The following is a 22,770-nucleotide window of genomic DNA, read 5'->3' on the forward strand; positions in this document are numbered from 1 at the left end:
AGTGATTCTTAATTTATTGTTTATTTGTTAAAGCTACAGGCTAAAGCATAGTTTTGTAGCACATTTCTGGACATTTTTATGTTTTTATAGAATAATTTGCAGTTGCAACACAGAGTGGGCAAATGAATTATTGATGAATGTACATTAGAGCGGCAGGCATAGAAATATCTCCTAAAACCGAATGTTCAGGATAAATTTCTAAAGTTAAAAAAAATGTATACGAAAAATTGTGCTCTGGCAAAAAATGTTTGTTAGCTGTAGTGTTTTGTGTTTTTGTTTGTTTGTTTGTTTTTGGGGGGATTTACATTGCATGTCTGTTTTGAATTCTGATGAAAAAGTAGTTCTGTTATTTATCTGTGGTTTTAAATCATATCATGCATTCTTCCGAAAACATTTTTTAAGTCAGAATACATAAACACAAAAGTATTCTATTATTAATATTGTTTTTACAGAAAACATGCTTTGTTGTCTCAAGATAATGACATAATACATTATCATGATAAACAAGCTTTGTTATCTTGTTATCTCAAGATATTGTGCTGAAAATAAATTTATCAGCATGTCCTCTCTCAGCTTCTGTTGGGGAAGCAAGTTTGGAGGAATAATGAAAATAACTTTGGGATAGTCTGAAATGGACAAAGACGTTTGAATGTGACGATCAAAAGGAAAAACTGCCAATAATTAGGTTTCAAAACTTTTAGTATTCCAGGTTGAAAGTGCACATGAGGCAGTGTGCTCACTACTAAATTTAAAGTTGATGTTGACAAATACTTTTCATGCCCTTTAAAAACACAGTTATCTACAGTTATTTCATTACGATATATGCGAGGTGCTTTGAGCTAAACTGCCAAGATATAATATCTGCTTTTTCTGAAGAAAGAGTTTGTGCAACAAACAGAATATAACAACAACAACAACAACAAATCGAACTAATCTTCCACTTATACTTTAAGATGGATGCAACAATAAAATATTTATATTATCTGCAGGCCAAACTTGACATAAAATGTTCACTGTAAACACAGAAAAAAGTAAGAAAATGAATTAAGTGGCCAATATTGTGTTCTTAAAGCTACTGGGGGGGAAGGGGGGACTTTGTCATTTTTCACTCCCTTTATTCGTGATCAAACAGCATTCAAATGTGTTTCCTACAACAGGTGCTTTCCACAGCAAAGGTACTTTTTGGCACACCTGTACACTTTTCACACCTCCTTCCAGTAGATGGCGCTAGTCGTCATTAAAGATGGTTGCTGCCCGAGGATCGACCATCGCAGAGCTCCAGCGAACAAGCGGCCGTTCTATAGGGGGCAGTGTTGAGCTCGTTGTCTTCCTTTTGCAACAGAGAAGAAGAGCAGCAGCCACCCGTAGCACGTTTAGTGTCCATCAGCAGTACTTTTTATTTGCGCCGCTGTTCTCTTTAACTAAATAAAAATGAACGGAGTGAACGACGAGCTGGTGTCGCCACAGAACTTCCTTTACGGTGAGCTAATGCTGAAAACTTGTGTCGTTTTGAACGAGTTCAACTCTCTTTGTCGAGAAGTTTACAGCTAGTTGTGGAGAGGGGAATGCTTACCTTTAGGCTAATATTTTAGCTGCTTGTTTCTTTCCTACTCGCAGTGAAATGTATTGTGGCGATATTGAGCATTATAAGTCTAAACACTTCCTAAGGGAATTGTATCACCAGTATTTTTGACCAGCAGGTTGTCCGTGTCCTCCCGAACAACTCGGCCACACACGTGGTTTGTTAAATCAACATGGCTGCGCACATGTGTTAAATTAGGTGTTAAAATGTGAGTTTTTATGCCACAAAACGCGTGAATTGCTTTGTAGTTTGATTTAAAGTTTTGTTTTTGTGTAAAAGTTTATTTAATAAAACGCTGGATGATAGCATTGTTTCCTGATCGAGATGAATCAGATCAACGTGGCTTCAAGCACATGCTGACTCTCACTACAGCTGATTATTGACCATTCTGTTGATTTTACCCCCCAGATATATATATATATATATATATATATATATATATATATATATATATATATATATATTTTATTTTATTTTTTTTTATTTTTTTTTTTTTACTAACCCCGGTGTCATAGATCATTTTGTATGGTGTGGTTATAACCTAAATTTGATCTGTATCTATATATCTGTAATATCTCATTTTTGTTTATACAAGTCTGTATCACATTTAACTAAACTAGTTTGCAGTACAAAAAGCAAATTGGAGAATATTGTGGTTTTGCAGCTGAACTTGGCCCCAAATCCTTTAAGTTAAAGTTAAATACCTTTTTTAAAATGGTTTTATAATAAATGTGATTTGCCCTTTGTCTAGTTAGTTTCTAATTTGACTTTAAATCTGTTCAAGAGTTTAGTTTATTAGTTTACACTTGTGTTCTTTGTACTTTAGACTACATATTTATTTATTTATTTTACTATTATTGGTTTTAAGTAATTTCAAAGCACCGAAAGTGGCTTTTACCTCGCATTTTTATTTCGATTCGATACTAATTGGATCATAGCCTAATAAAATGAAATGCCTTTACTAGACATTTTAATTTAGGCCACTTTAACAAATTTGAGTAACATTTTCTGTTATATTTTCTTATTTTAGGGTCATGCCTCCACGTGCTGTATTAAACCATTCATGTCAGTAGGGCTCCCTCTTGTGGTCAATTTGAATATAGTCCTTGAAACTTTAATTTGTTTTCAGTCACTGCGGTTGCTTCTTTTTTTCCTTCAAAATTTAGGTTTTCCTACTTGCTATTTAGTCAGTTTTAAAAGGCAATAACTGAAATATTTTTCTTTAGGATGTGTCCTGGAAGCCGGAAAGGAGGTGGTCTTCAATCCTGACGATGATGAGTTGGAGCATCAGTTAGATCTGAGAATGGTAAGTTGTTTTTTGCATGGCAGAAGGATATTAGGTTTACGTAAATCATAATTTAAAATACTTTATATTCCTAAGTTTCAGTAGGGTCACTCTGTATAGATTGCTTCACATTGTTTTATGATTAAACAAACCTGAGGGAACACAACGCAGTTCATTAGGCAGATTTTGACTGGTTTTCAAAAGCCGTTCATCGTTATTTGAAGAGGTTATTGATGCCTGTATCTACATTACATTAAACACAATTTAATGTAAATTTTAGGTAACTGCTTTTCTTTAAATTGTTTAACTTAATTGTGTTTTACTTTACACTTGTCAATTACCCACTCGTTAGGTTCGGCACGTTTGTCTCATATGACTCACGATGGTCTTAATTTAGTTTCAGAAGACTTGTGCTCCAGTTCAGCCTGTTTTTCATTCAGAACATCCCCTCCATAGAAGCAGTCAGAGTCAGCAAAAGTCTCCGGAGTCTATAATTCACAAATCCTGGTTCACGGGGAGGAAACTCCTCTGTAAGCACTCCTCTGTATTAAGAGATCAGCATTGATCACAGACTTGGAGTCTGCAGCTCTTCGACGCGTTACGGTAGCTGAATATGAGGTCATAAGGTCTGCAATGATGACCACGTGTTAGGGATTTCGCAACTGCTTTATGCTTTTGTTTTTTCCCCAAAGTTCTGAAGGCCCAAGGGTCAGCCTGTGGGACTCTACTGAACTTATAAAAAAGCCTCAGTGAGATAAGAAAAATGAGCCTAAGCTTTATTTATGCTAAGACTCACACATATCTCTGGACAGGTGGTCTGTGATGATTACTGACATTGTTGGTATGAGTCACACAACATCGTGGGACACAACTTCTTTGTTCTGTTCTGTCAGAATGACAGATTTTCTCATTTGCCTTTCTTTTTTCAGCATCAAGAGAAAATCAATTCAGCCTCTGGTCTTGAGTGAACCTTTCACCTTATCTAGCTGAAGAATGTGGTGTTTGGCAGCTGTTTCCCCAGAAATAATATGTAATGCTTGTCTATATGGCTCCAAAGAGTTCCTCTTAGAGCGATCAGGTGGGAAATTATCTGAAAAGTGAACACGATTTTTAGTCAGTTGTCTCCTTCTGTCTGCAGGCCTGTGTGGACCCCAGCACAAAAGATCAGATTCACATGGTGGAGGTGGAAGGAAAAGACTCAGAGGGTCAGAAAGTCAAGGCTGTGCTCGTTTCACTCAAGCCCTCTACCCTGCCGAGTGTAAGTGTCTCTTTTTATTTACCAACACTGAAAATGTGCACTGTGGCGGTACTCTGTGTTGCTGCTGTACTGCATTGTCATTTTTTTTTTAAATGATCTTCCAGATTTGGACGAGTCTTTTACCGTTTCTTCCACTTACTTTAAATATTAATTGTTGTTGTTTCTGTAGGTGTGTCTTGGTGGATTCACGGTTACGCCCCCAGCAGTGTTTCGTCTGAAGGCAGGTTCAGGTCCGGTGCACATCAGTGGGCAGCACCTCGTCAGTGAGTATTTGAGGAGTGTTGGCTGGAGAACGAAACGTGCTCCGTCTTCTAAAAGTTCTGTTTTAGAAAATAAAAACTTACCAGTACAGCGACAGAGTTTAAAAATAAGACCCCTGTTCATCTTCTCTAAATCCTTCAAGTGATGGAGCCTGATCAGACTTTTGATGAAGAGGAGGAGGAGGAGGAAGAAGAGGAAGAGGAGGAGGAAGTCAAAACATCTAAGAAAAGGCCTGCCTCATCCCTTGCCCCAAAAACTCAGGTTTGCTTTAGTTATTTGCAGACTTTAATCATGGATTTGTAACAGTTTGAACAAAACATCTGATTTCTTTTACAGAAAAAAATGAAAATGGAAGGTGATGATGAGGACGATGAAGATGATGAGGATGAGTGAGTACCGAGTTGTACACAGTGACACAATATTAGAACCTTTTGGTGGAAGTGTGACAAAACGGTTTAAAAACCAAATTTGAGTATTTGAATTTTTTTTCCATAACAAACATCTTTAAACCTAAATCAGACTTTTTCTAGACGTCATCTTGGCAAAGCTTTGCTACGTGTTTCCTACCTTCCACCTACCACCCACCCTCCTCCTGGGAGGAAAAACAACCAAGCTGGAGCGTTCTGTTATTTTGCCACCATAGATTATTTTGAAAGGAATATAGAGTGGAAACTATGGTCACAGGTGACCACAACTTAACTATCAGAGTGCAGACATCCCCCTTCACTTTGATCCACCTGACTGGTAAAAATAAAGAAATATAAAAATCCCCAACTAGCAAAAATACCAGCTGCACAAGTATTTAAAGAAAACATGTACTGATGTAGCAGCGTTTTTGCTTCAAAAGTCTAACCGTAGTTCTGAGGTGAGTTGGATACCACTGGATGGGTGTAATAGTTGGTGCTGTTTATATGTGGCTACGCTAAACAGATGAAGCACCAACATGGTGTTTCTGCACACATTAGAGAATTAAATAGTGTCATTGGATTTCAGCATGTGATTCTCCTCTGTCTGTGATTGAATTTCTCTTTTTGTTCAGGGATGATGAAGAGGACGACGAGGAAAGCGAGGCAGAAGAATCACATGTGAAGGTAAGCAGGGACTCCATATTCCTGCAAGCCGAGTTTAATGAGGGCTTGTTTTCCTAAGAGCTTCCTCTTTGTTAAAGGCCAAACCAACCCCGACCAAACAAAAGAAAAACCCTCAGAACGGCAAGAGCCCTGCACCCAGCACTCCCGCTACAAAGCAGGTGAGGTGCTTTTTATAAACCTTTTATTGTTATTTCAACGTGTTCAGTGCAGGCAGCCTAATAATTTTAGAAGTTCACTGTATTCTTCTGCTCCTAATATTTTTTTTTTTATTTTTAAAAAGACCCCCAAAGGGAAAGGTGAGAAGTCGCCTAAAATCCAAACTCCCAAAGCAAATTTGACTCTGCCTGAGATTAAAGCCAAGATTACTGAGGCGATGAAGAAGGTTTGGACCTTTTTTTTTTATCTACTTGTTTTAACATCTGTTAAGTGTTTTATATATTTATAATGAAAGAACAATCTATATATGTAGCTTATGTTTGAATGTTCTGCCTTCCTTAGGGTGTCACATTACCTAAAGTTCAGGCCAAGTTTGAGAACTTCATCAAGCATGGCCAAAATGTGTCAGATCCCAAGGTAAGTCATCAATAAAAGTAATTAATAAATAAATATATATATATATATATTATTTATTTTATTTTTTTACATTAGAAGGATGATAAATCTAGATTGGTTCAATTTCAAATTAGAGTAAAAAAGCTGAGACTAATTTAGTTTAAAAGTTACTTTTTGGTGTTATTCCAGGCTACCACCAGGGGGCACCAACAGCAAATGTTCAAAATTTATACACTGGGGGGGAAAAACACAGAAGACATGTTTATGACATATGTCTTATTTTTCTCTTTAGATCGTTGCAGAGCTGTGGAAGTGGAGACAGACACTGAAGGAAGACAAATAATTAAGTGTAGTTTTAACATTTTATGACTCATCACCATAGCTTCTCTGAAATCTTTGGAAGCCCGACTGTGTGCCTCACTCTTTCATTGAATCAACCTTCCTGAATGAATCCGGGTGAGCTGGTGATGGAGGCAGTGAAACCGTTGGCCCCGCATTTATTCACCGCCGATCACCCACTCATTTAGACATTTGTTTTGTTAAATAAATTCTGAAGCCACGTTACAAGTTTGCATCGCTGAATGTTTGGAGCCCGCAGTTTTGATTGATTTGACCTCATTTGGGAACAGTAGAATAGTGTCATCAGACAACAGTGTAAGCGCAATAAACCTGAAAACAACAACCTGCAACATGGTACCAAAAGTGAAGACTTTTCTTTTAACCGTCCAGATTGTCCTTTTTTTTAACAAGCTAAATAAACCTTTCATTGAAACAGTCGCCACCTTTAGGCTCTATTAGATCTGTTTTTGTGTCGTCACCACCGACAGCCCACAGGCCAAAGGTTGTGTACCTTCAAAGGTGTTGCATGCTTGAGGGAGTTTGCAAATGACTTGTGTAACCTTGTAGAAATTCCAGTGTGAGGAAGGTTCAAACTATGTGCTTATTTGACTGGTTAAAGTTAGATAAAATTGTAAATGGTAGTGCATGAAGCCTGTCAAGTGAGACCATTCCATGCAAGTGTTCATGTTTAGGATTTTAAAAGTGCTGTGGGTTTGAAGCGTCGGTGTGAACTTGTTAAACACAAATGATGTGCATCTGTTCCCTGCAAACTGAAGAAGAAATGTACCCAGTTTTCAGGATACTTGCATTGTTTTTATTTGCAACAGTTTCCTATTAAAACTTCCTTGCTGTCTTGACATTTTAAGATCTGTTTTTTATTTTAAGTTTGCAGAACGGTATTTAAACCTATTGGCAGGAAATGGACTGCTTCGATTGTTAGTTTTCGAGTTCGTCCTCTTGTTAATTAAAAACCTGACTTTATTCTTAGCTGTGTATGTTTTATTCAAGTTTTCTTGGCACAAGATAGCCCTGATTTGCGATGATTAAAGCAAAGTTTAAACTAGTAGGAGCTGTGGGTGCAGAGTCTATGTAGATCTAGTTCCCAAAAATCACTTTTTATATAAAAGCTTTATATCATTTTTTAAAAAGATAAGTTGTTTTTTCCACCTGTATCACGTTGCTTTGATCATTGATCATTTTATCATTCTTAAATACTCCTATAAGAGCAGCAATCATAAATTACTCTGTCAAATAAAATCTGTTTTGTGACCTTTGATCATATAACTTTTTTTTTTTAATACGGGCGTGCATTAAGAAAGCTGACAATGTTTAACTTGTGAGCTGTTGGCATGGTAATTTAAAACGATAAACTTTTCCAGTGTGTCATTTTACGGGCTTTTATGACTTCAGGCACAATTTTCAAAAAGGCCACCACCTTTTGTGTCAATCACTAAACACAATGAGCACAAACACAGCAAAATACCCCAGATCTCTGGTAAAATTAAACACCTGTAAACAAAAAAATGACAAATTTATGAAACTATTTTGTGGCTATATCAAACATGTTCATATTCATTTATTTCCTTTTTTTAAACTATTTACACACTGCTGTGTTAAACCTTAAACACTTAGAACTTTGACTTTCTTTAGAAGCATAAATGAGGTTTACCGAAAAGGTAAAAAATAAATAATTTACCAAACACTACATAAGACTGGTGCTGCAGACCGATGTAGATTTATTACCTCAAACCCAACCTAGTCAACATGAAGTCAAGAAATTATATGCCAGTGTTTCTACTGCTGTCAGCTTAGCAAACATTTTGTGTAAACAAATACTGTAAAAACTTGAAGCAACCTCCGCCGAGGCCACGGCAGCAATAGTGTGATCTGGGTCACTTGTTTCTGTGACTGTCATCCAAACCTATTTGTTAGTTTTTACTTGAATTTTTGCTAACAGAAAAGACAAACTCTGGAGGAGGTAAGAAAGGAGTCACCTGAGACCTTTGACCTCGTGACCTTGAAACCAAAAGGCCTTATTTTTAACCCTTGAAGTGTCCAGCTGTGCAGTTCGAAAATTCTCGGCATCATCTCTGTCATTGCGGGAAGAACCTCTTCGTTCTGCCTCTGTCCCGGCACAGTTATCATACCTGACTGGTGTGTTTTTAATCAAGCGGAAAACCTATTTTTTTACTGCTGAGGGATGTGAATAACCAGTTGGTTATTTGAAAAGACGGCACGCTGAAATGGCAGGAAGTGACGCAATCCTATCTGGGTCCAAAGTAGATAAACGTGTTTAGTGTGTTTATAGCTGTGTAAATGTGGGCTGGTGTTGTGCTGCTTGAGTTTAAAGTTTTGCAAACTTTTTTTTATTTTAGTATGTAAGCAGCCGTAAAAAAAAAAAAAAAATAGAATGACTTGGGTAATGACTGTACATGAGATATATTGTTCAACTTGATGTGTGACGACCAGATGTCCGTGCCGCTTATGGTTCATAATATATATATATATATATATTTATTTATTTATTTAAATTGACAGTTTTCCTTCGTGCTGAACGTTTGTCTGATGTTTACTTTCTGGCCTAAATAAGAGTGCTGTCAGGAAGTGACAAAACACAGGTGAGCAGTTACCACGGTGACCCCAGTGAGCCACATTTCCAGCATTTCTTCCGGTCCTGGCTCTGGTCGCACGCTTCTTCGACAGTTTACGCATCTAAACGTCAGCCTTCTGTTAGCTCCGGTGATGAGAAAAGTAACTCAGGTTACAGCTGGGTTGTAGGGAAGAAGGTGGATCTTGTTGCGTTGAGACATTTCAAAATGTCTGGGGTTTTTTGTTGTTGTTGTTGTTGTGATTAAGTTCCTAAGCCTGAGAGGAAACCTGTTCTGTCGGACCGAAGGCTTTCGATGATGAAACAAGAATTTACAGTATCCTAAAATGAGTCACTTTTTCTCAGAACAGTTATAAAATGATGGAAGATGAAGAGCTTTTCCTGTCTCGCTCTAGGAATTGCTTTATAATACAAAGAATAAAGTAATGATTTAATTATGGTCACAGGTTTACTTTAAGCTTTTTGTTATCCCCCCTCCCTGTCTTCTAAATGACCCCTCCATTTGTGGATAATTTGCAGTCAGGGTGATAAAAGTAATAGAAAGCATAAATTTATGACCCAACAGATTCAGTAGCACGGAGATAAATGCTCTGAACGTTTAGCTTTACTTTGACCGAGTGCCCCGCCCCGATCAGATAAAAGTTTGGGTTATGGGCAGAATGTAGTCACGGCAAAGCTTTCCTCGAAATAAACTGCAGTATAGGAGAGAATTACTCACTGCATCGGCAAAAAGCGACTTGTAATCTGTTGAATTTTTAACGTTTTTCCCACGCTTTTAAAAAGGAACCTTGTAGTAGGAGAAAAAGTAACTTAGCTCTTTTGAGTTTGACTGAGGAAAGTGTAGTTTGGTGGTTTGGCCGTTTAAAAGGCAAAGGTTTGTCTAGAGGGCGGGGGGGCTGAAGCCGTATGGTGCATTTAGGTGAGCTAGTACATTAGAGAAGTCTTAGTTTATAACTCATTACGAAGTCATGTGGAGGGGGTTGCCATAGCTCTGTGGTCTGTCACCTTCAGGCTGCACCCGAAAGAAAAACAACATGAAGCCATGTACAGATAGAGGTTCTGGCTGTTCCAGATTCCTGCTTGACTTTTACTTGTCTGTTTTAATGAATCTGGCTCACAGCCGACGAAATCCGATGCCCCGCTGCATCAATGCAGGAGCCCTGACCAAGTACTGTACAGACATAAGGCCAGCATTTTCTGTGGTCAGGTTTTATTGGTCTGACATGTTTTATTTGACCTGGATTTAGGGATTCCATTAGCAGAAATTAAGAATGAGTAAAATAATCAATGTCTTCAATTTGTTTTGTCTCTGCAGCAACATTTCTGATGCAAGTCATTATAAACCACCATTTGATGTTCTGAGTTCAAAATCCTTTAACTGATCATCTACTAGCATGTCCTTTTCTTTAAAAAAAAAAAATATAAATACATAATAAAATGTCCAGCATTTTCAAAAGTTTATTTTATTTACATTAACATACTTTTAAAAGGTTTTTAAAAAAATAAAAATACAAAAATAAAATGCTAACAAAAGCCAAGTCCATTCACAGGAACAGCCTTTACAAACTTCAAAAACGACAACAAAAAAAGGTTACCTGTCTATCATTTGTCATGACAACAACAACATTGGCAATTTGTGTTTAAGTCATGTCTAAAGTAATTAAAAAGAAGAAAAAAAATGCAGTGGTACTGACTGATTAATCAAGAAGCCACAGTACTAAATAGAAGAAAACAGCTTTTCTGTACATGAATAACTAATGCACTGAACCATGTGGAGAGCACTTCCTACATAATGCTGTACAAAAATCAGGTTTGCCATAATTTAAACTTAGTGCTTTACAGTTGTCGACAGTGTGGATAGTACGCATAAAGCACGGACAACTCCAAACATGGCAGGATCAGTAAGCTCCGGAGTAAACAGCCAGTATTTAAAAACTTGAATGCGTTTAGATTTTACAGTAACATCTTGCAGAAACTAAAAACGCACCATATTTAAAAATAAAAACACGTGTGGATACATTGATCATTTCTGGGTTTACAGCTAATGAGAATGTCAAAATGTTCCTATTTGCGATAGATTCCTGTCCTGTTCAAACAAATGATTTGTTGCTGCTCGGGGGTCTTGATATGGGATACTTGGGTTCAGCTTTTCTTTTCGGGCAGGATGCTGACAGCATGGCGCCTCCCACTAAGGCAAGGAATGCTCCGGCCCAGGCAATGAACATGGCAGCACCAAACTCATACCTTCAGAAAAGGATTTAAAAAAATTTAAAAATTCAGTTAAAAATGGCTAAAACAGGAAGGTTCTACTAGACAGAAAAGGCTTACAATTTACGTGGTTTATGCTTCTATAGATCGAATTCATGACAGAGATTCTCAGGAACTCACCTTGTATTGACAGGAGTGAAGGGGTCATAGAAGGCTCGGACGATGTCGTTAGCAAACCAAGAGCAGGCAACAATGGCACACAAAGCTGTGGGGAGCAAGCAATCAAAAACTTTAATCAACTTCCCCCCCCTTTGTGAAACACACACACACAAAAAAAAATCAAAAATGTCTACATAGGGACATTAAAAAGGCTACTTACAGCCAATAAGAATGATGATGCCGCCGGTCAAAGCAATGCGGGCCTTTTTCGCTTTGTCGTCGCCTCCACAGTTGGTGCATTTCATTCCCATGGTGGCTACACCAAGACCAGCCACAGAAGCAATGATGCTCACAATCATGAGGGCGCGTGTTGCCTGAAGGGCACCTGGTGGAGAAGATAAAGACTGGGTTAATCCTTCAGTTATCAGTCAATGCCAGTCAACAGTCAGCACGTAACTGAAAAAGGTGTAACAAGAACCAACAGATTTTCATTTCAATCACAATGGAAAAGAGGAAAAAAAAAAATGCAAATGGTGACTACTGATTAAAAAGCTGCAACCGACCTAGTTCCTGTTGTGCACTTAGAAGCTGTATGCAGGAAAACATGTGTGAACATTCAGTTCTAACAGAGCAGTTACTCTTGTTGCCCCAAACAACATCAACGCCACCACAGACCGGCTCCAACCCGGAAGAAACGCTGCATGTGGGGGGAGGGTGCGTGTGAGCGCAGGTGAGTCTGAAAACAGGTTGAACAGGTTTCAGGTTTCTTTAGGAAGACACTCCCAGTGGCAGGTACATGCAGCCCGCTTAGTAATTTGACATTTTTTTTAGTTTCAAACAGAGTACACAAACAGAACAAAGCGCCAAAAGCTGCATTCAGTTTGTGAAAAGTGTACCTGACGGTCACTCCAATTTATGGAGTATCATTTTAGCATTTTAGATACCAACTGTATTCATTGAAACTTCCTGTTCAAACTGCTTATTTCCTACTAGGTGCATTTTTTTAATTCCTTCATTTTGAATCAAAGCTTTAAATGGCTGCCCATGTAACTTCACATTTAAATCTGCTGTTAAACAGCAGCGAGCAAATAGTTTCAGTGAAGTTTGTCTCCTGCACCTGTTGACTGTTAACAGTGAGTCATACAGGTGTTTAACCTTTAACTACATCTGCCCTGGAAACAAACATGGAGGTGAAGCTGCTCAGGACAATGGCTAAAAAAAAGAAAAAACAAAACAAAATGGGTAATCATTGCCAAGGCCTCGTGCATTCCCGCCTTTCAGACTGAAAATGCAAAGAATTCAGAACATTCTGGCTTTCTAGTCGTTTTAACCCTTTATAGTTCCGTTCAAGACTTTAAAGCTTCAGTCAAAAGGGTGACGAGAACCTGATTGGCTGCGAAAAGAAGTTGGCTAAAATTGAAAAAAAAAAAATCCCTTTACCTAACAGGTGGACGTGATAGTTTTATCATTTTTCGTGTAATGCAACTACACGTAAAGGTCGTTTTCTTCCAAAACAATTTGTTTTAAATGAGACAGGAAGCGGTGAAACACGCATTAACACCAAAATCAGGGCGATGTAAAGCGTTGAAGAGGGCGACCGATAGACGGGGGGAGGAGAGTATTCAAACTCACCTTGTTTTTCCAAGAAGTCACACAGTGAAAACTAAAACCACCTTTAATTCTTTTTTTTTTTTTTTTTTTTTTTTTTTAACTACACTTCCTCCTCTAGAAATGACGGACAAATAAGAGTAATCTATTCGTTTCACTCACTGTTGAGCTGCAGCATGGAGTCGTACACCTTGCACTGAATCTGCCCGGTGCTCTGGAAGGCGCAGGACATCCACAGTCCCTCGTACATGGACACCGCCGTGATGATGTTGGACCCAACGAAGGCAGACATCTTCCACTGGGGCAAAATGGTCCCAATAACCAGTCCAATTACACCCAGAAGACCCAGGGCGAAGCCCAAAATCTGAAGACCTGAGTTGGCCATTTTAGCTTCTTCTTCTTCTTCGAATAAAAAAAAAAGGAAAAAAATGAAGTCGACGACGTCCACCTGCTCCGAGAGTCCCCTGTTCCTTCTTTAAAAGTCCAACAGGCAACAAGTTTGTTTCGCTGTTGTAAATGTAAGGTCCTTAAAATTGTTTAGGGATTCAGTAGTTTGCTCTCTAAGTATAAAATAAGCAAAAACGAAGGATATTTGACCTTTAAACGTCTCTCGGTGAAGTCCTCGCGCACCTGTTCCTCTGCCGCACCTTAACTGAGGGAGTGGACCGCGGGAGCGAGCTTTTTACGCGGTTTCTGTAGCAGGTGGGCGGGGACGCGCACGCAGTTTCGTCTCATCAACGGGAAGAGCGTGCACCTGAAGTATCGTGACGTCAGCGCTTCCTGAAACAGACTTCTGAGCTGCAAAACAGAAACAGAACGGTCATGTGATGTTATTTTGTCAAAAATATGAGGGGGAAAGACGACAATTGGTCCAACAATTAAATAGAAATAAAGTTAAATTAGATATAGTTGATTTATTTAGAAATAATTCGGAAAATAAAAATTTTCAAATAATATTTCGTTATCTTAAATTAACACAATTATTTAATAGAATTTAGTTTTGAGCGTCATTCTGGTCCACACTCCATACCAGTAGGTGGCGGTAATGCACCAAATTCGTAGTTTGCCAACCGCCAATAAAAATTTAAAAAGAAGAAGAAGAAACAGAACGGCCTTTCTGACCCAGCCCTGGTTTATATTCCCTATTTCGACTTTGACTTATCAAAATAGGGAAACCGTAGCTCCTGAGCGTAAATATTCGTGGGGCGGACATTCGTTTCTTGAATGGTTAACTGCACAAATTTTTACAATTCGCGTTACATTTTCTGTGGAAAAGGGATGTATGTTGTTATATATTGCCCTTTTATTGTATGCACAAAGTTGTCCCCTATTCAATTGAGAATGAATAACCAAAAACTGTTTTAAATTCCATTTAAAAGTGTTCAAGTAGTTGAAAAAAACCAAACAATATACAACAAGCCAAATAATGATATTTTACATTATTTATTAAAAGGAACTATAGTTTGGGACCAGCCACACCTGTAAGCAAATAATACATGTCATACTTCATCTTACAAAGTTGTCCGTTTATTGAATTTAAAGCATTTAATTGATTTATTTTTCAGTAGTATAAATAAGAACCCCAAACACCTAAAATGTCCTAATTTGTGTGGGATTTTAATATGTAAAACTGAGCGCACTCTTTGACCTGCCTAAAAGCAAGTGAAAACAGCCGCTATGATCATGTCACTCAACCACAGCAGAACACTTTTTGTTAACACTGTGGTTTCTAAACTTGTGTTTGTGAAATCCACTTGGGTAAAGTTGAGCCATGAGCTCAAACCTATGAAGTTGTGTTCTGATAAGAGTGCACAAATGAGCACAACACTGGCATCTAATTAGATGTCTACGCTGCAAGTATTCTTTAATCTCTTGGTTACACGTGTATTTAAGTACAGATCAGATTAGTTATATGCCAAATGAAGTTATATATATATGCTAAATGAAGTTAGCTTCTAACCAGATGTGCACATCAGCTTGTGTGTCAAATAAATCCAAAATAAAAATCCAAGTAAAGACATTAAAATTAATTTTGCATGATTAACAGTGGAAAGGGGCTTTATTTTTGTTTTTGCTTTTAGAGTCTCCTTCTCTCGGGCCTTTGAAATCACATAAACACAGCTGTACACTGCTGGATTGAGAAAGAGTCTATCCTAAATGCCTCGGGCCTTTAAACATAAACAACCTGAACAATCTCCGCCCAGCAAACCTTTCTAAAAATGGAATAAATTATATCTATTTTTATTAAAATTTGACACAAAACTACGACAATGCTACATGTTAAAACAGTACAACCATTGCTTTCCATAAAGGCTTTGTAGCCAAATGCTAATGACACTTATCTTAAATTAAAAATCAATCTCTAAAACTATTTCCATAAAAGAGAGCAAACAACAACAATTTTTTAAACAACAATAAAACCAGATATTTCAACCATGTATTGAATATAAATAGGGAAATCCTAGTTAGTTATCTACTCTATAGTTTGAGTTTATAGTCCTAAGAAAATTCAGTTTCTTCCTTCTTTCACTTGTATGTTCTGTATTTGTGACCAAGTTTTGGGTCTTTGTGTGTAGGGTTAGGGTTAGGGTCTGTGAACGATGTGTTGTCTGCCATGGCCAGCAGGCTCAAACACTTCACAGCTCAAATTCATTTTTACTTGTAATCCCAGCCTTGCCTGAGGACAAAACTGATGTTCTCCTGGTCAGAATAAATGCAAAAAGTGCTCAAAACAAAGACAGAACAGCACAGTACAGTATATCCAACACTGGAATTAAAAAAAAAATGGTGTAAAGAAACCTAAACCAAAAGGAAAGCAGACATGTCAACAAATAGTAGATGGAGTATCTGGTGTGGCTCTGAGTCACAGTTCAGCAGGAGGCAAATGTGACACCTGGGCTTCCAGAAACTCATCAGCCAGGACTGCTGCACCAATTACATACCAGCCGATCTGACCTCACGGGCTACATTTGTACACTCGTCAGTTATAAGAATGAGAATCTATATTATTCTGTAACTGTCATGCAAACCTGTCACTTCCCCTTCAGAGACTTCTCTGCACCACTGCAGTAAATAAAGAAGAAGAGGTGTAAACCAAAAAAAAGTGAACTGTTTCCTGTAAATCAACATTTTGTTTTATCTTTTTATGACCGGTTTTCTAAATGGCCCAAAAGATGAACTTATCTCTTCTCTTTAATATAAATGAAAGAGCTTGGGGGGATTATTTATTTCCCTTTTATCTGGCATAATTAACGCCAACACTTTCCAAAATAAAAAAAAAGGAATAAAAATAGTCAGGGGTGGAGATTTAAGAAGTAATCCACAAAGCTAAGACAGAGAGTCCTGTTTGCCCTCAAGGTATCCTGCTCTCTGTTGACAGTTTGTTCTTATGACGGCATGAGAACAGGAATTCCTGGGACTTTCAAGGTCGTTTACTTGACTCAGACCGGCGCAGATGTCTTCTTTTGGAATTTCAACCAAATCTTTTGTTTCACTGTGGCATGGCAACAAATCTCGAAACCATTACCCTTAAAAATGAACGGAGCTTATTCAGACTTTTTCTCTGTGTTGAAAAGCAGCGCTTCGGTCGGGTAGCTGACTCTGAACAAAGGCAGTTGATTCATTGGCTTCACCGGTCAAACTGGTTTCGTGTGGCGCCTGCTCGTGTCTTATCAGTTCTTAGAAAACATAAAAATGAGGCAAAGACATCAGTTTCTGTGGATGGGCAGATTCAACAAGTACACACATGTGAAGAAGTCTTCTAAAAATGATAAAACCTTACCATCCACCAAATTGAGTTGTTTTGCTGTTTTGTTTTGTTTTCTTTTGACTGATACTAAAGACACTCTCTGAGTCATCACATTACATGGACACATGAAGTATACAATTAAGATTCTGGATTTGTCTCACATGACTCATCAAACAAATTTCTCCGGGGCGTGCCATTGAATCAGTGGCCTCAGTCTAACTGTTACACATAGCTAACTTTACTGGATTTCACAGGTTTTTTTTCCCCCTGTAGAGTACAGTATTTGGACTTAACATCAGATTTGTTTTATGTTCATGTTTATCAGTATGACTTCTGTTTGAACCATGAACAAGTTTTTGACAGGACAAATGTGGACCCCCTGAAAATCCTTCCTTTTAAGTTTTCTCTGACACTTTTACCTGTGAGGTTTGCAGGTAATTACTTTTTTTTTTTTAAAAAAAGCTTTGATCACATGCTGGAATTAAACCCTGTAATTTGACTCGGTTATGATCTTACCTTTTTGACTCATTTACTCCACATGACCAAATAAGGGCACAGGAAATGGGACAGGTGATTAGATGAAACTACAGTGGGTGGACAAAACTCTGGGGTGAAATGCTGCCACCTGCTGGTTTATGTAATAACAGCACATAACAACCGTAGTCTAGTATGGGAAGACGTTCTTCCTCTCGCCTACACCATTAAACTCTCTCGCATTTACTATCAAATTGAAACCCTCTGACAAATACAGCTTGTGAAATTCGCTGATGACATCTCCATCCAAGGCCTCGTGATGATGAGAGAGCCTACAGGATCTGATGAAATTACTGATGCACAAAATCAAGTACTACAAGTAGGAACATGGTAAACTTTGGAATAAGTTTTTTTTTAATTCAAAGAATAACAAGCGACATACAGGTTGAAGAGTGAAGTAAGTTGAAGTTTTGCATTAGAATGTGTGCTGTTCATAATAAGCTGTTCATGGGCCTAGTTTTATTACAATTTTAAAAATAGGAAATACATACAGAATATCCTAAATTTCAGAGTTCATTTTATTCCTTCTCATATTGTTTTTATCTTTCAGTATGTTGTGGGCCTCCTGCAGAGCAGATACTAACTTCAGACAGGTAGCTTCAGGCGTGATAGTGTGGGTGAGAGGGTTTGATGTATGTCAGAGGAAGAATATTTTTTTTGTCTTAAGGGGCCTCCCATTGTCTAGCTTCTAGTTTCTCTAATTGTCTTGTACAGTTGTAATCAGTATCTTACCTGCGGTAGAAATTGCTCAGGAGTTCTCTCGGGGGAAGTCAAGCTCATCTGAGCTGAGCCAAAATCCAAAGTGGAGTGCTGCCAAAGTGATTTATACTGATCAGATATTGTTTTTATTACAGAAAAAAATCGTCCAATGCAAAATTATGATGTTAAAAAAAATGCAAACAGGTATTCATAGGATAAAAAAGGAAGAATTTATGAAGGAACTTCTTCATTGATGAGAGTCAAAGTTGTCGAAGGACTGTTTACTAATATGAATTAGGGACAGAACCAAGCTCATCACCTGTTTTTGCCTGTGTTTGGGTGCATTTAGCTGTCTGTTAGCACAACATCTCATGAACTCCTTGACAGATTTTAATGAAACCTTTAGAAAGTAATCACTGAACATGCTGTACATCTGTAACTGATTAACTTCTGGAGACAATCCAAATCAATCAGGAAATGCACAAAAAATGTGAATCGTTAAATCAATTCAGTTTTACATAATCATTATTTAAGCTGATGATCTAAATGTTCTAAATATACATACGCACACACACACAAAACAACAGTATCATTTGACTGACCTCACACATCCAGTGCCTCGGAAAAGATAATTAACCCAAGGATGAGATTTTCTCACATCTAAATTTAGCATGTAGAGTCCTATAATGGAAACATGGGCCTGCTGGAGGGAATTTGGTTCCTCCAGCTTTCGTGAGAACTGCATTTGGTTTAATGCCTTAATCCTTATTTGCTGCATTAAGAAACATAAAGCACCATTCAGTCTGAGCAAGGACTGCTTCCCTGTGTGTGGGTTTACTGTGAATAATCTCATCTAAATACACAAGTCAGGCTTTCATGAGATTTGAGATGCCGCAGCAAAGAATAAGGAGGATCAAAGGAGGAAACGGGGCGTCTGACCCCTACTGGGGTCACGCCTCAAAGGGGAAATCGATGCAAAAGCAATACTAATCTGCCACATCTGATGCAGTTTAATTTCAGTCTGTTCTGCAGAGTGACTTGAAGCATAATTATCAAACATCAATTCACCACAGCTGTCACTGACAGACCGTGATGTCTAACAGATTTCTGGGGCATAAATCAGAGATGTAAATGAAGCCTTTTATTCGTCTGATACGTTCTGCCTAAATAATCTTGGTCCTTTAAAAAGATGAGCAAATCTGTAGATCAAACAAATGAGAGTTTACTTTTAAACATCCTCAAAAAGTAATAGTATTTGTTTATGTGGGTTCTTGTCATTTATTTCATCTTTACTTGCAGCTTGGCCAAGATGAGGTGTGTTGGTTTACTGGTTATTAAAGGTGCCAGTGCATGCTGTTTGCCTTTTATTCTACTGGTTTCGTCACAATTCATGTCTCCGTTGTGGCAACTTTGGAAAAAAATGCTGCATCAAAACACACAGCTCAATTGGTAATAGTGTGCTTTGACTTTTGGTAGCAGTACATTGTAAAGCCAAAAGGACATTTGCAAAAACTGCTAAAATTTTTCCCATAGACAACAATGGGATGTTGGCAAACCCCAGTCCTCTTTGGAGCTTTACAGCTCAGGCATATTTCACCGCAGAAACATCATTCAGAGTTTAAATGGGTCGCAGAAATTTGGACTTTATATGACTGAACTGGCATTTTGATATCTTTAATGGTTTTACCACAATCACATGTTAAGTTAGGTGATTCTTTAGAGCTTTTAGAGTGAAATGTTCATTTTAATGTTGTGATGTTCCACACCTACTATTGAGGTGTCAAATATTTTAAAATAAATATTTTTACTTCCTCAAAAGTTATACTATACTTTATACGTCAAAATGTTGGCATTTTTGTCTTCTTTCACCCAGTGTTTCTCCCACTGCTCCAGAATTTATGGTTTTCTCTCAAATTCCCTCAGCGTGCAGAGTGTAAGAGTGTAATCATCTACCACCGACACCATTGGTCAGTACCAAGATCGTTTTTTTTATTTTGCTGCAAAGGTCATCAGTGAATATTTTATTTTAAATGAGCCTCTTCTAATTTTTATGTTGTCTTCATGTGTATTTGATTTGGGTTTTATAGCCTAAAGACAAATGATTTTTCCCGTTGTGCTTTGAGCACTTCACGGTCTGCATGTTAAAACACCAGAACTAGGATGTACTCAAGTGTAAATAAATCTGCCTCATTTGTTTATGATTTCAATTTTTTTTGTGTGTGTGTGTTTATTGTTTCATTTGGGTTGTTTGTCTCGTTTGTCTCTATGTGGCCCTGCGATGGACTTGCGACCTGTCCAGGGTGTCCCCCGCCTCTCGCACAGTGACTGCTGGGGATAGACACCAGCTCCCCGCGACCCGGGATGAAGAAGCGGGTAAAGAAAATGGATGGATGGATGTTTCATTTGTTTATTCAAGGCCTGCTCAGTAACAAAGATTGCATTCTTCTCTTGTTTTTTTTACTTTCCATCACAGGAGGGTGCTGTTAAACACGTTTGTTGTAATATTTTTAAAACAAAAGATTTCAAACAGCAAGTCAATTTGGTGCAAAAATCTTGTGAAAAGTATTAAAAGACAGAAAAGTCATCTCAGACATGTCTCGTTGACACTGTTTTGAAGCTGATGCAAGAAATCATTTGCATTTTATACACGCTTTGAACCTCTTACTTCTGGTCAAGCCCTTCTAAAGAAACCATGTCAGTGAGACATCCTCCTTATCTTATAAACTAGGTCCAAAATGTGCCATATACAACCAATTTAAGACAAGTTTGGGTAAGCTGACCTGTCCCTTTTGGTTATGTCCAAACAAATCATGGCTGCCTGGGGACTTCTGACTGCTTCTCAGCGCTGCTCGTTTGGACTGGACTAAAATGCAGCACACAGACACAAAGTAAACAGTTAGATGTTTTAATTTATCTGCGTGTTAGTAACATTTTGGGGGTGTTAGTTGAGATAACAGAGAGGTGGAATTCAAGACTTTGCCGGCAGAGTTGTAGTGGAGAGTGGGCAGGCTGGTGAACCTTAGAGTGTTGGCTGAGGGACTTTTAGTAGAGCCACAGTGACACAGCTTCAAGGTAACATTTTACTCGAAAGTGGGTTATTTAAAACCTGACCTGGTAATGCCTTTACAAAAACACTATTAGGCACGATGAAGTGTGCACATACACTTTTCTAATATGCACAATTCTGCTTTATTATTATTATTATTAGTAGAAATATTACTTTTGAGTTGCAAGAGATTTGCATTCATTGGTACAAATGTACTGAGAGTCCGTATTAAACACACCCCCTGCTGCTGGAAATAATCCATGGAGCTGGAATATCCCCAAACAAACACTCGCAGATTAAAGCATTCAGACCTGATATGAAACGCTCATATGTTTATCTCTGATGCAACATCACAAGTCACGCAAATAATGACATTTCTTTAAAAAAAAAAATCAGAGATAAACTTAGAGTGCAGTTAATAAGTAACTGTATTATCTGAAGTTTGAACTTCTCAAATGAATTTCATTTCCAATTACATTTTCCCCCGAAGTCTAAAAAATAATATGTTTCTGTGGATTATCCATTTATTGACTCTCTTCAAAACTAAATGCTTACATTTAAGTTGGTTGAACAAATCGTCGACAGCTGTGTGAGGAAATGGCAGCCCTGTCTAAGTCTGGAACATGCAGTCATTTGGCCACACCTCAGAAACACAGCAGCGTCACAAAAAGAGCTCAAAGATTGTAAGAGGACAATATTTTCTTCCATTTTCTTCTGATTGGAGCAGTGTTCCTGATGTATGAAGAGACATTTGATGTTTTAATCACTGTAGTTTGTATACCTGATTCCAGTCGTGATTTTTCTAAAGTATAATGGGCACACCATTAAAAACAGTTTTCAGCGTAATGCACTCAAGTACAGCATCATCGTTTTGCTCTCCACAGGAGGCAGATGATTATGTATTTGTTTCTCTGTGTGTTTCTTTCTGTAACCAAAATATTTCATTAACCACTGGACAAATTTTAATGAAACTTACAGAAAAAAAAATGTTGGATCTACATCTACAACTGATTCACTTTTGAAGTCAGCCCCTTTCGAGATGGCCGCCACAGCTAAGCAGCCTTAGGAAACACAGAAATGGCTACAATGCAGCCAGTTTAACAGATATTAAGCTAAAATCTGTTGTGGTAGTAGCTGAGAGTCGTTCCTAACACATACTCCAAGCACTAACTGATCATACCAGATCTGTTTTTAAAACTGTGCTATTAACTATTGGAGTCAACTGGGCCTGTCTGTTAGCAAAATAGTTCTCCTGAACTGCTGGATGGATTTTGATGACAGTCTTAGAAACTAATCACTGGGCGTATTTCTATTACTGATTACGTTTTGGAGTTAATCCAATTTAAGATGGCTGCCACAGCCACATGACCTTAGGAAACACAAAAATAGCTATTATTAAGGCAGCTTTACAGGTCCAATATTGAAATTAAACTTGATTTTCTGGTTGCTGACAGTTATCCCCAACACACACACCGAGCACTTTACAGTGTGCAAGATTTTTGCGTAAAACTTTCGCATTTACTGTTGGCGTCAACCCCGTCTGTCTTTCATCAAAATTTCTCCTGAACCACTGGAGGGACTTTAATGAAACTCACAGAAAGGAATCATCAGATGGACAACTAATTAACTTTGGGAGTCAGTCACTTTTAAGATAATAACTAAGTCAGTTTTACAGAAACTGAGCTAAAAGTTGATGTGGTAATAACTAAGAGTCAGTCCCAACACATACTCCAGGCTTAGTATAAATCAGTGTGACAGTACCATGAGCTATCTGCGAGTGTGTAGGTTTTGT

The 22,770-nt window shown here is 37.9% G+C and overlaps 2 protein-coding genes across 2 annotated transcripts; one reads left to right on the plus strand and one right to left on the minus strand.

Annotated features, from left to right (window-relative positions):
- Positions 1-1,321: 1,321 nt before the first annotated feature.
- npm1a (nucleophosmin 1a) lies at positions 1,322-7,349 on the plus strand. The gene is made up of 11 exons (XM_017412476.3): positions 1,322-1,480; positions 2,809-2,888; positions 4,006-4,125; positions 4,295-4,388; positions 4,529-4,647; positions 4,723-4,775; positions 5,426-5,477; positions 5,555-5,635; positions 5,758-5,859; positions 5,976-6,050; positions 6,322-7,349. The coding sequence occupies exons 1-11, from the start codon at positions 1,432-1,434 to the stop codon at positions 6,370-6,372; spliced, it is 876 nt and encodes a 291-aa protein (XP_017267965.1). The 5' UTR covers positions 1,322-1,431; the 3' UTR covers positions 6,373-7,349.
- Positions 7,350-10,416: 3,067 nt separating this feature from the next.
- Positions 10,417-13,612, minus strand: LOC108233802 (claudin-7-B). The gene is made up of 4 exons (XM_017412493.3): positions 13,114-13,612; positions 11,564-11,728; positions 11,365-11,449; positions 10,417-11,220 (listed from the first exon to the last, which is right to left on the minus strand). Exons 1-4 carry the CDS (start codon positions 13,334-13,336, stop codon positions 11,067-11,069), a joined length of 627 nt encoding a protein of 208 aa, XP_017267982.1. The 5' UTR covers positions 13,337-13,612; the 3' UTR covers positions 10,417-11,066.
- Positions 13,613-22,770: the final 9,158 nt, after the last annotated feature.

This window comes from Kryptolebias marmoratus, linkage group LG13 (assembly GCF_001649575.2).
Source record: "Kryptolebias marmoratus isolate JLee-2015 linkage group LG13, ASM164957v2, whole genome shotgun sequence".
Classification (NCBI taxonomy): domain Eukaryota; kingdom Metazoa; phylum Chordata; class Actinopteri; order Cyprinodontiformes; family Rivulidae; genus Kryptolebias; species Kryptolebias marmoratus.

Bases quoted from the DNA above. Each gene is read 5' to 3' on its own strand.
- npm1a (XM_017412476.3), top strand. From the start codon at position 1,432: ATGAACGGAGTGAACGACGAGCTGGTGTCGCCACAGAACTTCCTTTAC. The intron at 1,481-2,808 runs GTGAGCTAATGC...ATTTTTCTTTAG, and splicing joins GCCACAGAACTTCCTTTACG to GATGTGTCCTGGAAGCCGGA. The intron at 6,051-6,321 runs GTAAGTCATCAA...TTTTCTCTTTAG, and splicing joins AAAATGTGTCAGATCCCAAG to ATCGTTGCAGAGCTGTGGAA.
- LOC108233802 (XM_017412493.3), bottom strand. From the start codon at position 13,336: ATGGCCAACTCAGGTCTTCAGATTTTGGGCTTCGCCCTGGGTCTTCTG. The intron at 11,729-13,113 runs GTGAGTGAAACG...CTTCTCCACCAG, and splicing joins CTCCATGCTGCAGCTCAACA to GTGCCCTTCAGGCAACACGC. The intron at 11,450-11,563 runs GTAAGTAGCCTT...TGCTCCCCACAG, and splicing joins CATCATCATTCTTATTGGCT to CTTTGTGTGCCATTGTTGCC.